Source organism: Panthera uncia, chromosome D1, assembly GCF_023721935.1.
Source record: "Panthera uncia isolate 11264 chromosome D1, Puncia_PCG_1.0, whole genome shotgun sequence".
NCBI classification, from domain to species: domain Eukaryota; kingdom Metazoa; phylum Chordata; class Mammalia; order Carnivora; family Felidae; genus Panthera; species Panthera uncia.
Window position 1 is genome coordinate 8,492,164 of NC_064808.1, and position 22,347 is coordinate 8,514,510.

Sequence of the window (22,347 nt, forward strand, 5' to 3'; positions counted from 1 at the left end):
TTCCACAAAGTAGTCCTCCAACAAACCATTTCTGATGCCGGAATGAAGCCTCATCCGGTTCCTCCTGCGTCCAAAAATTCATAGTCAAATAAAAACGAAGGAAACCCTTCAGTAACTTTAACACAAAATGGCAAGTCCTCGTAGCTGTGTCAGGGACACAGAGGTCAGGGAAACTGTTACACGGAAGGGATCATTTCAGCCGGGTCCTGAGGCATGGGTAGGAGTTCGCCGGAGCTGAGAAGGACGGAGGGGTATTACATATAAGGGAAAGTCCATGCAAAGTCACGGAGGCATTTCTGAGGGACAGTTCGATAGAGTATTATTATCTCCATTTTACAGAGGAGGACCCTGAAGCTCAAGGCCTGTTGTATCCAAGGCCACACAGCTATAAAAGTCTAGGCTGGAGCTGAAATCTGGGTCTTTTCATTTTGAATCCTGTGGCTTTTTCATGACCCGCCATCACCTTTCTAGTGGATGCCAGTTTTGGGGGTGGGGGTGGGGGCAGAGGCTTACTCTTAGGGTAGTGGTCTCTGTTGGGGTTAAAGGGAGGTCCAGGGGGATAGGAGACGCACAGAAGAGACGCTGACCGCAGCAGAGCCATAGCTCTCGAGGCCACCAGCGGAGAGCCATCTCCGGAGGCAGACAAAGCAGAGCTGGGAAGATGGGGGGAGGTTCCGGGGACAGAATGCTATGGTCTTTTCATCTAGAATCACCATGGCAACAGGAGCATCACAGAGGGCCTGCCACTGTGCCCTTCCAGGCCTGCCCCAGCTGGGCAGGAAGCAGAGGACCCAGCTTGGCTGGGGGGCAGTGGGCAGGAGGCCCTGGGGTGGCCCAACCAGCCCTGGATGCTGCCTCCCGGCTCTGTGCAGGCTACTTGCCGGCCCAAACCCCTCTCTTGGGCCAATCACAGAAAGAACAGGGCAGAAGCCAAGAGAGAAAAAGGAGGGGGGCTGGGCATATCTGGTCAGAGGAGGGGAGGGACCCTACCAGCCTGGGGCCTGTAAGTAATACAGATAACAACATCTCTACACTGGGGCCAGCAGCCCCGATCCCTGAAGGGCTGGGTAGACTCAACATCCCAAGAGACGAACACATGAGCTCCGGCTCCTGTAGAAAGACAACGGGGACGGGGAGAGGCTGGGACACGCTGGGACACGCCGGGCCCAGCTTCACCAAGCCCAGTCCTGCCGATGACAATGGAATAGCATCGAATGGTCTGGAGCCAGCCCAGCCGGATACGAAAGGCAAGAGGATCCACCACAGCCTCGCGGAGAACACTGGGATCTCCGAGCGGCCCTGTCCCCATGGACTCTGCCCCACTGAGGCCAGCCAGGTGAGGCGCAGACCCCATCCACAACCCCCTTCCCCACCAGCTTAGAGCTGGGGCTAATGGGCAGGTGAGGAGGTGGGGGAGAACCCCAGGCCAGGCTTCTCCTGAAGAACCCCGCGGGGTTTAAGAAGACCTGGGTGCTGTCCCACCTTCACTGCATGCGAGTCAGTAGCCTCAGGCTTCCTGATCTGTGGAATGGGCACATTAACGGCTGTGAGAGGACACAGATGGCTGCTCATCCACCCGCTTACTTGGTGGACAAAGACACCGAGGCGTAAGGAAAGGAACGGACTTACCTCAAGTCACAAAGAATTAGAGGCAGAGCTGGGAGGGTGTGAGGAGGCCACCTGTCCAGGTCAGAGCAGTGCGTCCCTTCACTGTTCCGGGACGTTCCTGCTGTTCAGCTCCCACGGGTGCGTGCCGAATGTCAGCTGTGCTTAGCCCCGTGCTGGGCATTGTGGGAGGGGAAGAGAAGAAGCTATGGTTTCCCCGATATCTTGAGCGTTTACTGGGTGCCAGGCAGTGCACGGAGCGCTATTTCGAAATGGTTTCATCTCATCATCAGAACTGGGGAATAGAAGTGTTGTCCACCTGTTACAGGTAGGTGTCAAGGCCCAGAGAGAAGCGAAGTACCTCGTCCGAGCCTCCACTCACACCCGAGTCTCCAGGCCGTTGCAGACTGCCTCCTGGCCCTCGGTTACTGACCCCGGGTTGGTCGGCAGGTCAGGCTGCCTGGCAGCGGTGTCCTGGAGGGGACTCCTCTGCTCTGTGGGCGGCTGGACCAGGCGGCCAGATCAGGTGGGAATCTGTGTGCCAGTTTCCAGGGCAGTCTTCTCCAGGAGGGGGCCAGGTGGGTGAAACAGACCCAAGGGCAGTGGGGAGGATGGCAGACGGGCGGGCCAGCTGAGGAGTAAGCCGTGTTGGTGGCTATCTGTTAGGTAGACGGGACCACCCAGCAAGCCGCCTTTAGTGGCCTTGAAGTGTCTCAGCCCCAGGTTGCCCGGACAACCACAGCTTCAACCCTTCTTCGTCACCGCAGCCTGGGGTTTCAGGGTTAGCAAATAAAAACAGAGGGCAGTCAGTTACATCTGAATTTCGGATAAACCTCAGTGGGTCCTACACTACATAGGCCCCGGGGGGGCGGTGGGGAGGGCATCCAGAAGCAAGAGTCTTCTCTGTGTGGGCATCTCCGCTGCGGTGCACCTGCTTCATCTGCTGCTTGGGCTGCTGATTTCAGGAGCCTGGCTGCTCCAGGGGAGGTCGGGGGAAGCTTGCTGGGAATGCAGACTCTCAGGTCCCACCCTAGCCCACTCGATCAGAATCTTCGCTTTAACAAGATCCCCCGGGGAGGTCTGTGTGCACCTGACAGTTGGACAGCCTTGTTTCACACAGCAACAGGAGCGATTTAAGTTTATTCTGGCACCGTATGTTTATTGTAGGCAGCTAGGAAAATGCAGCGCGGTGAAGAAAACCAACATCACCGAAGATTATCATTTTGATGTATTTCCTTCCTGTCTTTTAACATCGAGGTAAAATGCACATGCCATCAAAGTCACGATTTTAACCGTTTTCCATGTACAATTAATTCAGTGGCTTTTACTTCATCCAACCATCGCCACTAATTCTAGAACATTTTCGTCACCCGGATGGAAACTCAGTACCTATTACGCAGTCACTCCCCGTTCACCCCTTTCTCCCATCCCTGGTAACCATCAATCTACTTCTGTCTCTATGGTTTTGCCTTTTCTTGACATTTCATATAAATGGAATCAAAGAACGTTTGTCCTTTTATGTCTGGCTTCTTTCCCTTGGCCTAATGTTTTCAAGGTTCAGCCACATTATAGCACATGTTGGTGCTTTATTCCTTTCTGGGTTGAATAATATTCCACCGTATGGATATACCCCAGTTTGTTTATTCCTTCCTTGGTTGATGGACATCTGGATTGTTTCCATTTTTTTTTTTTAATCTACTATGTATATTTATAGACATGTTTTTCTTTAAACGTTCAGTTCTTTGGGGTATATACCTAAGAGTGAAATTGTTGGATCACATGGTAATTCTCTGGCTCACTTCTCAAGGAGCTGCCTGTTTTCCACAGTGGCTGTACTATTCTACATTCTTACCAGCACGGCCTGACGGATTCCTGTTTCTCCATCTTGTTATTTTCCTTAAAAACAAACAAAAACAAAAACAAAAACAAAACCATGCTATCTTAGTGGTGTCTCCTTGTGGTTTTGACTTGCATTTCCCTCATGACAAATGATGTTGAACCTCTCATGTGCCTATTGGTTATTTGCACGTCTTCATTGGAGAAATGTCTATCCAAGTCCATTTCCCATCTTTTAATTGGATTGTATTCCTATTGTTTGAGTTATAAGAGTTCTTTATATATTCTGGATGCTAGACTCTTACAAGATATATATGATTCACAACTATTTTTCCCCATTCTTTGGTTTGTTTTTCACCTTCTTGAGAATGTTCTTTGATGCCCAAAAGGTTTTGTTTGTTTGTTTGTTTGTTTTTAGGGGTGCCTGGGTGGCTCAATTGGTTAAACGTCCCACTTCAGCTCAGGTTATGATCTCACAGTTCATGAGTTTGAGCCCCGCGTCGGGCTCTGTGCTGACAGCTCGGAGCCTGGAGCCTGCTTCAGATTCTGTGTCTCCCTCTCTCTGCCCTTTCTCCACTCACGTCTGTCTCTGTTTCTCAAAAATAAACATTAAAAAAATTTTTTTAAGTTTTTTTTTTTTTTTTTTTTTTTTTAAAAAATTTTTTTAATTTTTTTTTTTTTTTTTTTTTTTTTTACAAAGTTCAGTTCATTTTTTCTTTTGTTCTTTGTTCTTTTGGTGTCATATCTAAGAAATCGTTACCAAATCCAAGGTCATAAAAATTTACTGTTAAGTTTTCTAATGGTTCTGTATCTCCAGGTCTTACACGTAGGTCTTTGACATATTTTGAGTTAATTTTTGTATGTGGTGAGAGGTAGGGGTACAACTTCATTCTTTTTCTTTGTCTTTGTCTTTGTCTTTGTCTTTGTCTTTTTCTTTTTCTTTTTCTTTTTCTTTTCTTTTCTTTCTTTTCTTTTCTTTTCTTTTCTTTTCTTTTTTTTTTTTTGAGAGAGGGAGAGAGAGAGTGCAAGCCAGGGAGGGGAAAAAAGAGAGGTAGACAGTGGATCCGAAGCAGGCTCTGTGCTGACGGCAACAGCTTGATGTGGGGTTCAAACCCACAAACCATGAGATCATGACCTGAATTGAAGTCAGACGCTTAACCTACTGAGCCACCCAGGTGCCCTGTCTTTTTTTCCTTTTTAAGTAATCTCTACACCCGACGTGGGGCTCGAACTCAGACCCTGAGATCAAGAGTCACATGCTCTACCAACTGAGCCATCCAGGTCCCCCCCACTGACTCTTTTCTTTTGCATGCAGATATCCAGTTGTCCAAGCACTATTATTTGAAAAGATTATTCTTTCCCCACTGAATGGTCTTGCCACTCTTGTTGAAAATCACTTGTCAATAGATGTATGGGTTTACTTCTGGACTCCTGATTTTATTCCATTCGTCTATATATCTTTATGCCAGTACCACACTGTTTTGGTTGTGCAGCTTTGTAGAAGTTTTGAAATTGGGAAGTGTTGAGTTCTCCAATTTTGTTCTCCCATTTCAAGATTATTTGGGCCATGTAGGATCCCTTAAAATTCCATATGAATTTGAGGATCAACTTGCTCATTTCTGCAAAAAAGACAGTTGGAATTTTGATGGAGATTGAGTTGAGTCTGTAGACCACTTTGCTTTCTTTACAATATTGTTTCTTTACAGTCCATGAACATAGGATGTCTTTTCACTTATTTAGATCTGTTTAAATTTCTTTCAACAATGTTTTGTAGTTTTCAGTGTACAAGTCTTGTACTCCTTTGTTAATCTTATTCCTAAATATTATTTTTTATAATATTATAAATGAAGTTTTCTTTTTTTTAATGTTTATTTTTGGGAGAGAGAGAGAGAGTGTGTGTGTGTGTGTGTGAGTGGGGGAGGGGCAGAGAGAGAGGGAGATACAGAATCCTATACAGGCTCCAGGCTCTGAGCTGTCAGCACAGAGCCTGATGCAGGGGGCTCAGACTCACAAACCGTGAGATCATGAACTGAGCTGAAGTCGGACGCCTAACCGATTGAGCCACCCAGGCACCCCAGTGAAGTTGTTTTTCTAAATTTCTTTTCCGGATTGTTCATTGCTAGTGTATAGAAATACAACTGATTTTTGCACATTGATCTGATATGCTGCAACTTTGCTGAATTCATTTATTAGCTATGATAATGTCTGTGTGGATTCGTTAGGATTTTCTACATATAAGATTACACCATCTACAAATAGAGACAGTTTTACTACTTCTCTTCCAATTTGGATGCCTTTTATTTACTTTCTTCCCATGGCTAAAACTTCCAGTAAAATGTTGAATAGAAGTGGCAAGACCAGACATCCTCGTAGTGTTTCTGATCTTAGGAGGAAAGCTTTCAGTCTTTCACCATTGAGTATGATATTAACTGTGGATTTTCACAGATCTCCGTTATCGAGCTAAGAAAGTTCCCTCTGAGTCCTAGTTTTATGAGTATTTTTATCATGAAAGGTGTTAGGTGGGTTTTTCCCCCCAAACTTTGTTTATTGTGGTAAAATGTAACACAACATAACATTTAAAATTTTACCCATTTCTTTTTTTTTTAATTTATGTATTTATTTTGATAGGGAGAGAGAGAATGCCAAACAGACTCCACAGTGTCAGCACAGAGCCCAATATGGGGCTTGAACTCACCAACCATGAGATCATGACCTGAGCTAAAATCAAGAGTCAGACGCTTACCTGACTGAGCCACCCAGTGATCATTCCAACAAATGCCCTCCTTAATGCCCATCACCCATTTGGATCATCCCCCTACCCAACACCCCTCCAGCAACCCTCAGTTTGTTCTCTGTATTTAAGAGTCTCTTATGGTTTGCCTCCCTCTCTGTTCTTATGTTCTTCTTCCTTCCCTTCCCCTATGTTCATCTGTTGTGTTTCTTAAATTCCACATATGAGTGAAATGATATATTTGTATTTCTCAGACTAACTTATTTCGCTTAGCATGATACAATCTAGTTCCATCCAGGTTGTTGCAAATGGCAAGATTTCATTCTTTTTGATTGCCAAATAATAGTCCATTGTGTATATATATACCATATCTTTATCCATTCATCAGTCAATGGACATTGGGCTCTTTCCATACTTTGGCTATTGTCGATAGTGCTGCTATAAACATTTGGGTGTAGGTGCCCCTTTGAATCAGCATTTTTGTATCCTTTGGATAAATACCTGGTAGTGCAATGGCTGGTCTTAGGTTAGCTCTATTTTTAATTTTTTGAGGAACCTCCACACTGTTCTCCAGGGTGGCTGCACCAGTTTGCATTCCCGCCAACAGTGCAAAAGGTTTTCCTTTTCTCTGCATCCTCACCAACATTTGTTGTCTCCTGAGTTGTTAATTTTAGCCATTCTGACAGGGGTGAGGTGGTATCTCATTGTGGTTTTGATTTGTATTTCCTGATGATGAGTGATGTTGAGCATCTTTTTTGCATGTCTGTTCGCCATCTGGATGTCTTCTTTGGAAAAATGTCTGTTCATATCTTTTGACCATTTCTTCACTGGATCACTTGTTTTTTGGGTATTGAGTTTGATAAGTTCTCTATAGGTTTTGGATAATAACCCTTTGCCCAATATGTCATTTGCAAATATCTTCTCCCATTCTGTCAGTTGCCTTTTAATTTTGTTGATTGTGCAGAAGTTTTTATCTTGATGAGGTCCCAATAGTTCATTTCTAAGTATCTCATATAAGTGGAATCAAACAGTATTTGTCTTTTTGTGACTGCCTTATTTCACTTACCATAATATTTTCAAGGTTCATCAGTAAGGGTGTTGGGTTTTATCAAATTATTTTTCTACATCCGTTGACATGGTCATGCGACTCTTTTCCTCTATTCCATTAATACTGTGTATTACATTGATTAATGTTCATAAGTTGAACCGCCTTTGCATTCTTGGGATAAATCCCACCTGCCCATACAGTATGATCATTTTAATTGCTGGATTCAAATGTCTCAGTATTTTGTTGATAATTTTTGCATCTATATTCATAAGGCATATTGGTCTATAGATATCTTTCCTTATAATTTCTTTGTCTGGCCTTAGTATCAAAGTAACACTGGCATCATGGAATGAATTAGGAAGCAGAGTCTATTTTTTGGAAAAGTTTGAGAAAGATTGGTATTCATTTTTCTTTAAATGTTTGAGAGAGTTTACCAGTGAAACAATCTGGTCCTAGCATTTTCTTTACTGGAAATTTTTTGTTTACTTTCACAGTCTCTTCTTATGGGTCTATTCAGGTTTCTATTTGTTCTCGAGTCAGTTTTAGTAGTTTGTGTCTTCTAGGAAATTTTCTTTTCATCTAGATTATCTGATTTTTTGGTATATAATTATTCATCATATTATCTTACAATCCTTTTTGTATCTATAAAGTTGATAGCAATGTCCCTACTTTCATTCCTGATTTTAGTGGTTTGAATCTTTTATCTCTATTTTTTGTCATTCTAACTAAAAAGTCATCAATTTTGTTAACTCCTTTCAAAGAAGCATCTTTTGTTTTTATTGATTCTCTTTGTTGTTCTTCAATTCTGTATTTCCTTTATTTCCATTCCAATCTTTATTTCCTTCCTTCTGCTGACTTTGGGTTTAGTTTGGTTTTTTCTAAGTTCCTTAAGTTGAAGTTTAGGGTGGGACTTGAGTGAGGTTGAGTTATGAGGTTGGAGACTCTGTAAATATCTTGCTACCAAAGAGAGCACCAGTCTGAGAATACAGTTAAACCAGGAAGAGGACAAGAGAGACATTGGATCTTGAGGACAGTGCTTGAGCCCCTGAAACAGTCCATGTCTAAAGCAAGTCCTACTTCTGGACATTCAGTTACATATTCAATACATTTTCTTTGGGCCCATTTAAAAAAAGTTGGAAGTTTAGTTATTGATTTGAGATCTTTCTTCTGTTTAATATATGCTGTTTTTATTTTCATTCATCTCATCTAATTTCCCTTGTGATTTCTTTTTATGCCATTGGGCATGTAAAAGTATTATTGTATTTTCACATATCGCATTTATTAATTTCTGGTTTCATGTCATTGTGGTCAGAGAAAATACTTCAAATGCATTCAGTAGTTTTAAATGTATTGAGACTTGTTTTGTGGTATAAACATGGTTTATCCTGAGGGATGTTCCATGCTTACTTGAGAAGAATGTATATTCTGCTGTTGTTGGGTGGAGTCAGGTCTAGTTGGTTTATAGTGTTGTTCAATGCTTCTATTTCTTTGTTTGTCTTTTGTGTAGTAGTTCTATCCATTACTGAAAATGGAATATTGAAGGGGCACCTGGGTGGCTCAGTTGATTAAGTGTCCGACTTTGGCTCAGGTCATGATCTCATGATCGGTAAGTTCGAGCCCTGCATTGTGCTCTCTGCTGTCAGTGACGAGCCTCCTTCAGATCCTCTGCCCCTTTCCTGCTTGTGCTCTCTCTCTCTCTCTCTCTCTCAAAAGTAAATAAACATTAAAAAAAAAAGGAAGTGGAGTATTGGAGTCCTTATTATTATTGTAATGTTTATTTCTCTCTTAAGTATATGTTTACTATTGTTATATCTTCTTGATGGATTGAGCTTTTTATCATTATATAATACCTCTCTTTTAATAATTTATAGTTATAAATGAAAAAAATATAAATAATTTATAAAGTCTTTTTTAATAATTTTTGCCTTAAAGCCTATTTTTAAAATAGTAGTACAGCCATTTCATCTCTTTTTTTGTTAATTTTTGGCATGGATTATCTTTTCCATCCTTTCACTTTTAACCTATTTGAGTTTTTGAGCCAAAGAAAGACTCTTGTGACAGCATATAATTGCATTATGTGTTTTTTTAATCCATTCCATTAACCTCTGTCTTTTAATTAGAGAATTTAATCCATTTATATTTAATGCAATTACTAATAAGAACTTACTTCTGCCACTTTGTTTGCTATATGTCTTATATCTTGTTGTTTCTCAATTCCTCCTTCTTTTGTGTTAGACGTTTTCTTTTTTTTTTTTAATGTTTATTTATTTTTGACAGAAAGAGAGACAGAGCATGAGTGGGGGAGGGGCAGAGAGAGAGGGAGACACAGAATTGGAAGCAGGCTCCAGGCTCCGAGCTGTCAGCACAGAGCCCAACGTGGGGCTTGAACTCACAGACCGCGAGATCATGACCTGAGCCCAAGTCGGACACTCAACTGACTGAGACGCCCAGGTGCCCTGGTGTTAGATGTTTTCTAATGTAACATTTTGATTCCCTTGTTGTTTCTGTTACCAGATATATTTTATTTTCTTAGTTGTTGACCTGCGGATTACAATTAACATCTTAATTTATAACAATCTAGTTCAAATTAATACCAATTTAGTTTTGATAGTATAAAAAAATTTTGTTCTTCTATAGCTCCATTCCCTGTCCTTTATGTTGTTAGCATCACAAATTACATCTTTATATATTAGGTATCCATCAGCATAGATTTATAATTATTACAGTTGTCCTTTAAATTATATAAGAAAAAAAGAAAAGTTACATTAAAAGAATTCATCATTGCTGACTTTTATATTTACTTATATCAGTGTTCATTTCTTCATATGGATTTGAGTTACTGTCTACTATCCTTTCATATCAGCCTGAAGGACTCTCTTTAACATTTCTTGTAAAGAAAATCTACTAGTGACAAATTCTCATAATTTTTGTTATTCTGGAAATGTCTTGATTTATCTTTAATTCCTGAAGGATAGTTTTGCCAGATAAAAATTCCTTGCTGCCTTTTCCTTCCCTTTCAGAACTCCAAATATATTATCCTACTTCCTTATGGCCACCAAAGTTTCTGATGAGAAATCAGCTGGAGAATCTGAGGTTCTCTTGTATGTGATTAGTCACTTTTCTCGCTCTAAAGATTCTCTTTTTGGTTTTGGCCTTCTACAGTTTGATTATGTCCTGGTGTGGATCTCTTTGAGTTTATCTTACTTGAAGTTAATTAAGCTTCCTGGATGTGTAGATTAAGTCTTGCTTCAAATTTAGAAGTTTTTAGCCATTATATCTTTCTTATTTCTCCCCTGCCCCTCCTTCTGGGATTTCCACTATGCATTTGTTAGTATGCATGATGTTGTCTCATACATCTCTTTGGTTCTGTTTCTTTTTTTTTTTCATGTTTTTTTTCCTTTCTGTTCCACAGCCTGGGTAATCTCAATTGATTTATCTTCTAGTAGGCTGACTCTTTCTTCTGCTTGCTCAAATCTGTTGTTGAACAACTCTAGTCAATTTTTCATTTCAGCTAATTCTCTTCAAATCCAGAATTTGTTTCTGTATTATGACTTTTGTTTCCTTATTGATATTTTCTGACTGGTGAGATAAATAATTATCATGTTTTCCTTTAGTTCTTTATACATGGTTTCCTTTATATCTTTGAGTATATTTTAAATAGTTGATTTAAAGCCTTTGTCTTCTATATCCAATATCTGTGCTTCCTCAAGGACATCCCCCCCCACCCCCCGCCATGTATAAGCCATGCTCCCTTTGATGCATCATATTTTTTTTTCTAAAACTGGATATTTTGAGTATTATAATGAAACAACTCTGGGAATAGGATTTCCTACCATGCTAAGACTTATTGCTGCTTGTGATAGAAATTATTGTTTATTAGTTTAGTGACTTTTCAGGAACTAACTTTGGAAAATCTATTTTTGGTTGTCCATGGCCACCAAAGTCTCTGTGTCATTAGCTTAGTGGTCAGTTAGTCATTTGACAGAGATTTCCTTAAATGCCTAGAACAGCAACAACAAAACCTCCCAGTCTTTGCAGATGAGCACTGTATGTAGATTGGGAAATGCCTTCAACAATCCGTCATGCAATTTACAACTCTACTTTGGCCCTCATTTCCTGCTTGCAGAGAATCTGGTGATCAGCTAGAGGTAAGATCTTAGGGCCTTGTCAGGGCTTTTCTGAGCATGTACCCAGCCCTGGGCATGCATATGGACCTCTATTCCCAGGAATATGTAGGAACTTTTTGTTTTTGTTTTTGTTTTTGTTTTTGTTTTTAGAGAGAGAGAGAGAGAGCATGCACATGAACAGGAGAAAGGAGCAGAGGGGCAGAGGGGGAGAGAGAGAGAGAGAGAATGCACGTGAGCAGGGGAAAGGAGGAGAGGGAGAGAGAGAGAATCTTAAGCAGGCTCCACGCTCAGTGTGGAGCCTGACATGGGGCTTCATCCCACAACTCTGGGAACATGACCTGAACCGAAATCAAGAGTCAGACACTCAACTGACTGAGCCACCCAGGTGCCGCTGTAGGAGCTTTTCAAAGTCCTTGTTCCCTAAATCATTTTATCCTCCAGCCTTTCTTCCTAAGCTTTTTTATTTGCTTGTTGTTTTCTCCAAATGCGATCATTTGTCCCAGTTGGCAGCAGCCAATCGCATGGCCTTTATATATTTTCAACAAATGCCCCCTCGGTTCTGGGAGAGTTCTGCATTAGGCAAAACAAAGGCAAGCCCTTTGAGCCAGACATGCAGAGAGCCACCAGACAGGTCAAAACAAACAGCCCCAATACTTTCTGTAGCAGGTCTGTTCTGCTTCCTCTAATACTAGGAACTCACACCAGGAATATTGTCTTCAAGGTTACTGTCTTCAAGAGGCTGCCACAGAGCTGGCGAGCGGGGGATGGCCAAAGTAAGTGAAATTATCATGAAGCTTTCTTGGTGAAATTCAGCTGTTTCTTTCTTGTTTGTTGTTTTTTTTAATGTTTATTTATTTATTTTGAGGCAGAGGAAGCAGGGGGAGGAACAGAGGGAGCGAGGGAGAGAGAGAATCCCAAGCAAGCTCTGCACAGTCAGCAGAGCCTGACATGGGACTTGATGTCATGAACGGTGAGAGCATGACCCGAGCTGAAATCAAGAGTTGGATGCTTAATCAACTGAGCCACCCCGGCGCCCCTGTTGTTTGTTTCTTGATAAGTGTTCACCTGGTTGCTCTAAACTTTGAGCTGTTTCCAGAGTTCTGGTAAAACTGATTTTGATGGTTTTGCCAGTTTGTTAGCTGCTTTTGTGAAGTGATGGACTCTAGGAGTTCCCTACATCCCCAGTTTTGTTTTTTTTTTTAGTGTAGAATTTTTATGTGAAAATAATTACCTTATATATAAAAATCTGCATGCTGATTTTTTCACTTGATGTTATACCATAAAATTTTCTATTTACTTGTATTATTCTTCATATAAATATCCACCTTAGTAGTTCATTCGGCAAATATTTATTGGGTACCATTTACCTGGTGGTCACTCTTCCAGGGACTGAGTATACAGTGGTGAGTGAAACAAGGCCCTGTCCTCACACAGCTTACATTGGAGTAGGGAGTGAAGTAAGTGACATATAAATATTCATTCACTGTCGTTGCTGTTTAAAGTTCTATTATAAGAACAGAAGAACTATGATAGGATGAAAACTGCCCCCCACCCCACCCTACCGCCCCACCAAAGACATCAGGTCCTAGTCCCGGAAACCTGTGGATGTTACCTTATTGAAAACAGGATCCTTGCAGCTGTGATTAAGTTAAGGATCTTGAAGTGTGTGGATATTATCCTGGATTATCAGGGTGGGCCCCAAAGTCAATCACATGCCTCTTTATAAGAGAGAGGAAGAGGAGATTTGACATGGACGGAAGAGGAAAAGCAAAGCGATCATTGGAAGCAGAAATTGGAGTGAAACTAAGGGATGCCAGCAGTTGCCCAGAGCTGGAAGAAGCAAGGAACAGAAGTCTCCCCTATACCCTTGAGAGGGGACACGGACCTACCAGCATCTTGGTTTGGGCACAGTGATAGTCATTTTGGACTTTGGGCATCCAGAATGGTGTGAAATAAATTTCTGTTGTGAAAAGCCATCTAGTTTGTGTTAATTTATTTCAGTTACCATAGCAAACTAATACAAATTTTGGAATCGAGTAGTATGCTGCTGTAACAAACACCTAAAAATGTGAAGATAGATTTGGAATGGGTAATGGGTAGAAGCTGGAAGAATTTCGAGAAGCACTGTTAGAAGCACTTGTACGTGATAAACTTGGATTTTAGCTGAGGTGATTCCCAAGCAAAATGTTAAAGATACGGCCTGGTTTTTTCTTGCTGATTATCATAAAATGAGAGAGGAAAAAGATATCTCAGGGAAAGAACTGTTACATCAAAAGGAACCAGCACATGACGATGGGGGAAATTTGCAACCTTTCCGAACTGTGAAATATACTAAAATTAGGCGATTTACTGTTAGAACAACGTGCTCTAGGGAGAAGGCCATGGGTGTGGTTGAACAGTTTTTTGCTAGTCTTGAGGATATTAAGTGTATGACTCATAGATCCACTCAACCATCTCAGCAGAAGCCAGGAATAGAGATAGAATTATCCAGGAGAGATCTGTGGAGGGCTGTCTGTAATGATGTGAATCTCTGTGACATACACAGGAGACCCACAAGACTTTTGAGAGTTATACCAGCAGAAACGCTGCCATCTTAGATGGAAAGGGACAGAGACGGAATGGAATGAAGGAAGGCTATTGGACTCCCACGATTCTAGAGGCAGGAAATAGGCTTATAAGATGACTCAGCTTCACACATGTGCCTACTGTTAAGAAAAACGAAGAATGACAAAAGGGATTAACCTCAAGCCCAGAGGGCAGAGCCTTGGACCTGGAAGTCAGAACCACAGATGTGGAGGCAGGAACTGTGGGTGACAGAGGATTAGTCCTACATCTTGAAAACTAGAGGAATTTGTCCTGCTGGATTTTGAAATTACCTGGGACCAGTCCCTTTCTCTCTTCCATTTTCTCCCTTTTGGAGTAAAGATGTGTGTAACTGTTATACTATGCCCACTCCATCATATTAGGGGAACAGATTACTCGTTACTAGTTTCACAGTTTTAGAAATGGAGAAGAACTTTTTTCCCCCCAGAATGGACTCTATCCAATCTTACAAACCTAGTTTAGATGAATTTTGGGGGTTTCAGCTGATTATATTTAGATGAGATTTTGGGCTTGCGTTGATATTACAATGGGTTAAGACTTTTGGAGATGTTGGGATAGGGTGAATGTATTTTGTGTGTGTGACAGACTGATGGCAGACTGCAGAAAACTGGGGGGGGGGAGGGAAGCCCTCCCCCCCCCAACATATCAGAGTCTAACCCCTAAACCAATATATTGTGCCTTACATAAAAACAGGATCTTTGCAAATGTGATTAAGTTAAGCATTTTGACATGTGGAGATTATCCTGGATCATCCAGGGGGGCTCTAAATGCAACCACAAGTGTCCTTATGAGAGGGAGCCAGAGTGACATTTGTCACAAATGAAAGAGGAGAAGGCAATGTGAAGATAATGGAGAAGTGGTGTGGCTACAAGCCAAGGAATACTAGCTACCACCAGACCCCGGAAGAGGCAAGGAACAAACTCCCCTAGAGCCTCCAGAGGGAGTAGAGACCAACTGACATCTTCACTGAGGCCCGGTGATCCTGGTTTTGGACTTCTGGCCTCCAGAATGGTGGAAAAATAAATTTCTGTTGTTTTAAGCCTCCTGGTTTATGGTAACTGGATACAGTTGCTATAGGAACTGTAAACGAATAACACGATGCATTTATCTAGCCCCTGCTCATTGGACACTTGGATTGCTATTATGAAGTGTCTTGCACACGTTTCCTGGTGCAAATGTGCTAGAATTGTTGTAGCACATATACCTGGGAGTGGAATTGCTTGGTCACGGCACACACAAATGTTCAATTCTAGAAGGTAATGTCAAATTGCTCACCGAAACAGTTATCAATTTACACTCATACCAATGCTATAGTTGTTGTGGATGGATGTGCGTTTTGTTCATCGCTTGGTATTATCCGATTTCTTAATTTTTGCCAATTCTAGGGAACGTGAGATGCTCTCTCGCTGTGGTTTTATTTTAATTTCCCTGATAACCAACGTGATTAGGTTTGAGTATCTTTTCGAACCCTTATTGGCCATTTGTAATGTTTCTTCTCTGAAATGCTTGTTCATATCTTTTGCCCATTTTTCTAATTATTTTATATATATATATTTTAATTGACTTGAGAGTTCCTGTTCCTTTTATATTCTAGATACTACAACTTTGTTGGTTATGGCTCATCTTTTTATTTTTTATTATCACTATTTTTAATGTTTTTATTATTATTATTATTTTTAATTTTGTTAACGTTTATTTATTTTTGAGACAGAGAGAGACAGAGCATGAACGGGGGAGGGGCAGAGAGAGAGGGAGACACAGAATCGGAAGCAGGCTCCAGGCTCTGAGCCATCAGCCCAGAGCCCGACGCGGGGCTCAAACTCGCGGACCGCGAGATCGTGACCTGAGCTGAAGTCAGACACTTAACCGACTGAGCCACCCAGGCGCCCCATAATGTTTTTATTTTTGAGAGAGAGAGTGCAAACAGGGGCAGAGCAGAGAGAGAGGGTAACACAGAATCTGAAGCTGGCTCCAGGCTCTGAGCTGTCAGCACGGAGCCCGACGCGGGGCTCGAACTCACAAACTGCGAGATCCTGACCTGAGCTGATGTTGGACACTCAACCGACGGAGCCTCCCAGGTGCCCCATGGCTCATCTTTTTATTTACTTTATGGTGTCAGTTGATGAAAAGAAGTTCTCAGTTTTAATGTAGTTGGATTTATCAGTCTTCCTTCATGGTTAGCGCTTTTTATGTTTTTTTTTTAATTAAAAAATTTTTTTTAATGTTTATTTATTTTTGAGAGAGAAAGAGACAGAGCATGAGCAGGGAAGGAGCAGAGAGAGTGGGAGAGACAGAATCTGAAGCAGGCTCCAGGCTCTGAGCTATCAGCTCAGAGCCTGATATGGGGCTTGAACCCATGAACTGCAAGATCATGACCTGAGCCGAAGTCAGACGTTCAACTGACTGAGCCACTCAAGCGCCCCTATTTTTTTTTTTAGAATCTTTCCTTTCGTGGGGCACCTGGCTGGCTCTATCAGTAGAGCATATGACTCTTGATTTGGGGGTTGTGGATTCGAACCTCACATGTTGGGTGTAGAAATTACTTAAAAATCTTTCTCTGAAGTAAAAAAGATATTCTCCTACAATTTTTTCTAAGAGTTTTTCTTTCCATATGTAATCAAGCTGGAATTAATTTTTCCGCATAGTGTGAGATAGGGTTCCAATTATCTTATCCACATAGACTCGATCAGTTGTTCCTACATGATGTATTTGATGGTCCCTTCCTTTCCCCACTGATCAGCAAGGCTGTATCTGAACATCAGAGCTCCAGATATGTGTTGGTCTTTTTCTGGTTTCGATTTCATCAGTCTATATATGTTCATTCTTGAGCTAATATCATACTGTTTTTAGTACTAGAGTTTTATAAGTCCTGATAGCAGGGGAGTAAGGAAGTGCCTCATTCTTCAGGCATGTCTTCGATATTTTTACTCTTCTATATAAATTTTAAAATCAGCATGTCATATTTAAGGAAAACGCTGTTGGAACTTTTATTACAATTGCATCAAATACGTAGATCGAACTTGAGAAAACTGGCATTTTGGCGAAATACCTAGTTTTAGAATTTGTATCATTTTGATATTTTTATTATTGGAATAATTTAGATTATATAATAATACTATAATTATTATAATTTGTATCCAAAATTAAAATTTCCTCTATAATAAGTCTTGCAAGTGTTTTGTTAGATTTATGATAGGTTCTTATCGTTTATTGCTATAATAAATAATGTATTTTTAAAATTCTATTTTTCCAATTTCTACCAGTGCTCAGAACTGTGAATAATTTTTATATTGATATTATAGCCAACCTTTTTGCCAAGCTCTCTTTTTATAATAATAGATATAGATAATAGATAATAATAATAGGACTCTATGGAGTCCTTTGGGTTTTGTTTTTTTTCCAAGATTTTATTTAAATTCAAGTTAGTTAGCAGATAGTGTAGTATTGGTTTCAGGAGTAGAATTTAGTGATTCATCACTTATGTATAACACCCAGTGCTCGTCACAAGTGCCCTCTTTATTTAAAAAAAATTTTTTTTTAATGTTTTATTTATTTTTGAGATAGAGACAGAATACGAGTTGGGGAGAGGCAGAGAGAGCAGGAGACAGAATCCACAAAGCAGGCTCTAGGCTCTGAGCCATCAGCACAGAGCCCGACGCAGGGCTTCAACTCACAAACTGTGAGATCATGACCTGAGCCAAAGTCGGATGCTTAACTGACTGAGCCACCCAGGCGCCCCACAAGTGCCTTCTTTAAAGCCTATCATCCATTTACCCCATCTCCCCCCAACCTCCCCTCCAGTTTGTTCTCTATAGTTAAACCTTTGAATTTGACATGTAGACAATCATTTAGGAAAAAGAAGAGTTCTGATTTTTCTTTTCCAATATTTGTGTCTTAAATTTCTTTTTCTAGTCTTATTGCACTGTCTACAATCACCAATATAGTATAGAATAGAAGTAATGATAGCAGCCATGCCTGTCTCATTCCCAATTTTAAAAGATTGTTTCTAGAATTTCAGCATTAAGAATATTTGCCAAAAAAAAAAAGAAAAGAAAAAAAGAAAGAATGATATTGGCTGTGGGGTGTTGGTGGATACTCTTCATCAATTTAATAAAGTTCCCTCTCATTCCCAGCTTTCCAAATACTTTTTAAAATAAATTGTTTTGTCCACTAATATCTTCTCAGCACCCAACACAGATGCTCATTATATGTTGCTTGAATGAATGCATGAATGAATGAATGAACATGTTTACTGGACTCCTATTTCTTTTCTTTTTTTTTTCCTTATTGATTTTTGTGAATTCTTTATATATTAAAGATGTCAACACTTTGCCACTTGCTGGGAATATTTTCCCTAGGCCTTTTGCCTTTTAATTTTGGTTATTTTTTGGTGAAAGGAGGAAGATGGAGAAGTTTTAAATTTTAATGTAAACAGATCTATTGGTTTTTCCTTTTGAGGTCTCTTCAAATGCATCTAAGTTTAGAAAGCCTTTACCTCTCGGGATATTTGATAAGTTCATTTCTATTTTCTATGCACACTGCTGTTAATTTAATCTTCCCATAGCAGGGCTCTGATCACGTCACTCCCCTGCTCAAAAATGTTTAACTGTCTCCTTGGAGCCTTTAGAATAAAGTGCAAACTCTTTAACTTGGCCTCTAACACGTTTCGTGATTCATTCCGAGACTGCCTGTCCAGTCTTTTCTCTAGTGTCCCCCAAACCAGCTTGAGCTCCAGCCAAAGGGAAGAGTTGGCTTCTCTCTGTGTGCCCTGCTCTGTCCCACCTCCAAGGCTTTGTTCCTGGTGTTCCTTGGCATAGAATGCCATCCTCCATTTTGTGTATTTAAATCCTGCTTGTTCTTCAAGCCCTCTTTTCTCAAAAAAAGCCTCACCTTACCCTTTGAGAGGATAAACGGTAGAGGGATGAGAACATGAGCTTTTGGAGTTAGACAATGTGGATTAAAATCCTAATTTCTTGGGGCGCCTGGGTGGCTCAGTCGGTTAAGCGGCCGACTTCGGCTCAGGTCATGATCTCGCGGTCCGTGAGTTCCAGCCCCGCATCGGGCTCTGTGCTGACAGCTCAGAGCCTGGAGCCTGTTTCCGATTCTGTGTCTCCCTCTCTCTGCCCCTCCCCCGTTCATGCTTTGTCTCTCTCTGTCTCAAAAATAAATAAACGTTAAAAAAATTTTTTTTTAATCCTAATTTCTTCACTTGTTCCTGTTGCCAAATCTTTTCACCTAGTCTCCATTCCTCCATGATTAAAATGGGAACAGAAAGCAATGAAGGACCACATCGGGTGGTCTGAGGGTGAACCCAATCGATCAAATGTAAAGATCCTGGCACAAGGCGCCTGGCTGGCTCAGTCGGAGAAGCACGCAACTGTTGATCTCAAGGTCTTGAGTTTGAGCCCGCACATTGAATGTAGAGATTACTTAAACAAATAAATATACGTTAAAAAAAAAAAAAAAAAAAGACTCCCTGCCTCATCCCACCATTTTGGAAGGGAGTGAGGTGGGGCCAACCCACCCCCTCTAGCCACACCTGCCTCTGAAAGTTTGGCTGGTTCTCGAATTCCATTAGGTGGCCGAGAACTTTCCTGCTCAGGTGCTGGGAGTGGCCAAACAGGTTCCACCTCCAGGAATCTAACCCAGGCCTCCAGGCACCTCGGTGGGACTCCCACACCCATCTGGGCTCAAAGGAATCCCCTCCCTCCTTTCTTCAAGTGAGCTCCAAAGGTTTTATTGCTGGGAAATATTTAAGTCTCCCAAGGGGCCCACTGGAACCTCCTGTTCCTTGTCATCAGCACCCACGATATGATGGCAAGGCAAGTGGAGCAAAGGTAACCTTTTCGATTTCAAAGTGAGCAAACTGAGGCTCAAACTGTCTTCCATATAGTTGGGTCTAGGACTTGTGTGTCTTGTCAGCCTGATTCAAGGGGCTCTGGGAGGCCTGAGCAGCTGTGTTGGGGAACCTGGGAGACCTCTGGCCCCAGGGTGGGAGAAGGCGCAGGAATTCTGGCTACCAGAGCCTCCAGCCTTTGTCTGCAGTGGGTTAATGCTCTCAGAGGCTGGCAGCGAGCCTAGCGTCTGTGCGTTCTCTCTGTGAACCTTCAGTACCCCCACCTGTGTAGGTTATTCCTTTTTATTTTTAATGTTTGTTTATTTTTGAGAGAGAGACGGAACGCTAGTGGGGTAGGGGCAGAGAGAGGGAGACACAGAGTCCAAAGCAGGCTCCAGGCTCTGAGCCGTCAGCACAGAGCCTGATGCGGGGCTTGAACTCATGAGCAGTGAGACCATGACATGAGCCAAAGTCAGACGCTTAACCGACTGAGCCACCCAGACGCCCCTTGTCTGCGTCCTTTAAGGAAGAGGAAGGATGACGATTCAGTGACGGGGGTGTGTGTGTCTCTGGGGCTGGAGATGAGGGTGGGAACATGAAAATAATGAGAAGAGTGAGCTTCGGTTCTGGGGCCCTGGGTTCTAGCTCTACACGCAGCACGCTGCATCACCTGGGATGGTCTACTCTCTCTGGACCCCAATTGTTCTATCTGTAAAACGGGGATAGTAGCAGATGGACCCATCTCTGTGGTGGAATCTTCGCAATCTTAGTGTTCTCAAAGTGCTGTCCTGGGCCTTGACCCCTCCCCGAGCCCAGACTGTCTCCAGGGCCTGACCTCACCAGGTTGGCCCCACCAAATCTCTGACACCATTTGGCTGCCTCCACCCTCTGCTCTGTCCTCCTCTCGGGGGCCTGAGGCTCATCCCATCTCCCCACCGCACTGGGGCTGGCCAGCCAGTGGTCTTGGTCGGGTCTGGGCAGGGCGTTGGGGGAGGGGGGGGGCGCTCCAGACTCCTATTTGACCTCTTGAGCCTCTCTCTCTCTCTCTCTCTCTCTCTCTCTCTCTCTCTCTCTCCCTGGAGCCAGCATCCTCTGCCCCGCCCCTCTTGAAACCTGAGCTCAGGGACCCAGGGAGGACTGTGGCTGCAAAACATTCCATCCAGTTGTCCAAACACTCAGCACAGCTGGCCGAGGGAGGGGCGGCCAGAGCCGAGCTCTCAGGGAGCCCTCGGGCTGTTGTTTTCACGGGAATGGTGGAGTCCTCCCGAGGAGGGCCAGCCCTGGATGCCCCGAGGGGGTTCACGGGGCTGAGGCTAAAGGTAGCGCTCCCAACACGCACACTCAAGGGCTTGCCCCAGGCCTCACTTCCCAGTGCCCGGCTCCTGGTGGGGAAGATCCAGGTCCGGCTGGCCAGGTGCTGCGGGTGGCCTTGTGAGCATCCTCGTGATGGGGCCCAGGGCTCCTTGTGGGGGAAGGGCAGCGGGGATGATGAGATAGCAAGCCCGGGAAGTGACTTCGGGGAGCAGCTTTTACTGGCAAGCAGTCCCCGGCTGCCTCTTGGCTCTGACTCACCAGTGACCCTGGACGAGCCTCCAAGTCAGTTTCCTCATCTGCAACAGCGAGGCCTGGGCCTCTTCTGGCTCCGATTTTTTTCTAAGTCACAGCCAAGGACAAGGCCCTTAAAGCTCCCCATGAAGTCCCAGCTATGCCTAAATGTCCAGAAGGTAGCAGTTTTTTCTCTACGGCCCCCAAAGTGACTCTGACTCCGTTTCCTCCCCGAGGGACTGTCTCTTATACACTTTGTCACCAGCCGGACTGAGCTCCTTTCCCTCCTGCCATGTTGGGATGATGGAGAGACCCTCCCCCACCTCCCGCCTTTCCACACTTCCTGTTTTCCATTAATTGTTTCCAGGTGGGCCCAGAGGTTGCCCTGCAGAGGAAGGTGGGGGCACGAGAGAATTTAGCAGGGGATCCGTGAGGAGCAAAAACAGGAAGGGGGTGGGAGCAGGCCATGGAAAATTCACTGCCAGGAAAGGCAAGGCCAGCATCTGGTTTGCATTAGGCTGAGAGCATCGAAGCCCAAAGCCTGAGTAGGAGATATTGTTATCCGCGGGGCAGGGCTGGGGGGTGGGGGGTGTGACTGCTAGTCAGGAACTGGCGGCTTCTCCCCCACGGGGAACTCAGAGGCTGACAGGAAAGAAGAGGGAAGGTGAGGGAGAAAGGAGTAGAGAGAAATGAAACTCTCATTTCAAGGGTGGCAGACCCTTCACAGATGTTACCTTCTGTGACGTTCACAACCTCACCGGGGACAATCGTGCCCGTTTCACAGATGAGGAAACTGAGTCCCAGAGAGGTGAGGTGATTTGCCCCAAGGCCACAGAGCCAAGGAACCGCAGAAGCAGGATTAGATTTCAAGCCAAATGAGACAGGGTGAAACACACCAACTATCTTGGGTAGACTGAGCCTGACCACGTCCCGGACAAGGGGGTCCTGAGGATTTGGTGGTGAGTGCGGGCCAGCCTCTGCCCACGGGGCCACTCATTTCTTGTGGGGGTGTCCG

At 43.1% G+C, this 22,347-nt stretch overlaps 1 protein-coding gene across 5 annotated transcripts in view; it reads left to right on the forward strand.

The window, feature by feature from the left end:
- The first annotated feature begins 661 nt into the window (after positions 1-661).
- Positions 662-22,347, forward strand: part of RAB3IL1 (RAB3A interacting protein like 1) — a 43,051-nt gene continuing 21,365 nt past the window's right edge. For 2 of the 5 annotated variants that reach the window (XM_049644926.1, XM_049644927.1), the window contains exons 1-3: positions 662-1,336; positions 1,934-2,183; positions 12,069-12,120. In XM_049644926.1, coding sequence (XP_049500883.1) covers positions 662-1,336; positions 1,934-2,183; positions 12,069-12,120 — 977 coding nt within the window. Of the gene's footprint in view, positions 1,337-1,933; positions 2,184-12,039; positions 12,121-13,074; positions 13,324-22,347 lie in introns of those variants that run through there. The other 3 variants (XM_049644932.1, XM_049644929.1, XM_049644930.1) reach the window with 3 other exon arrangements.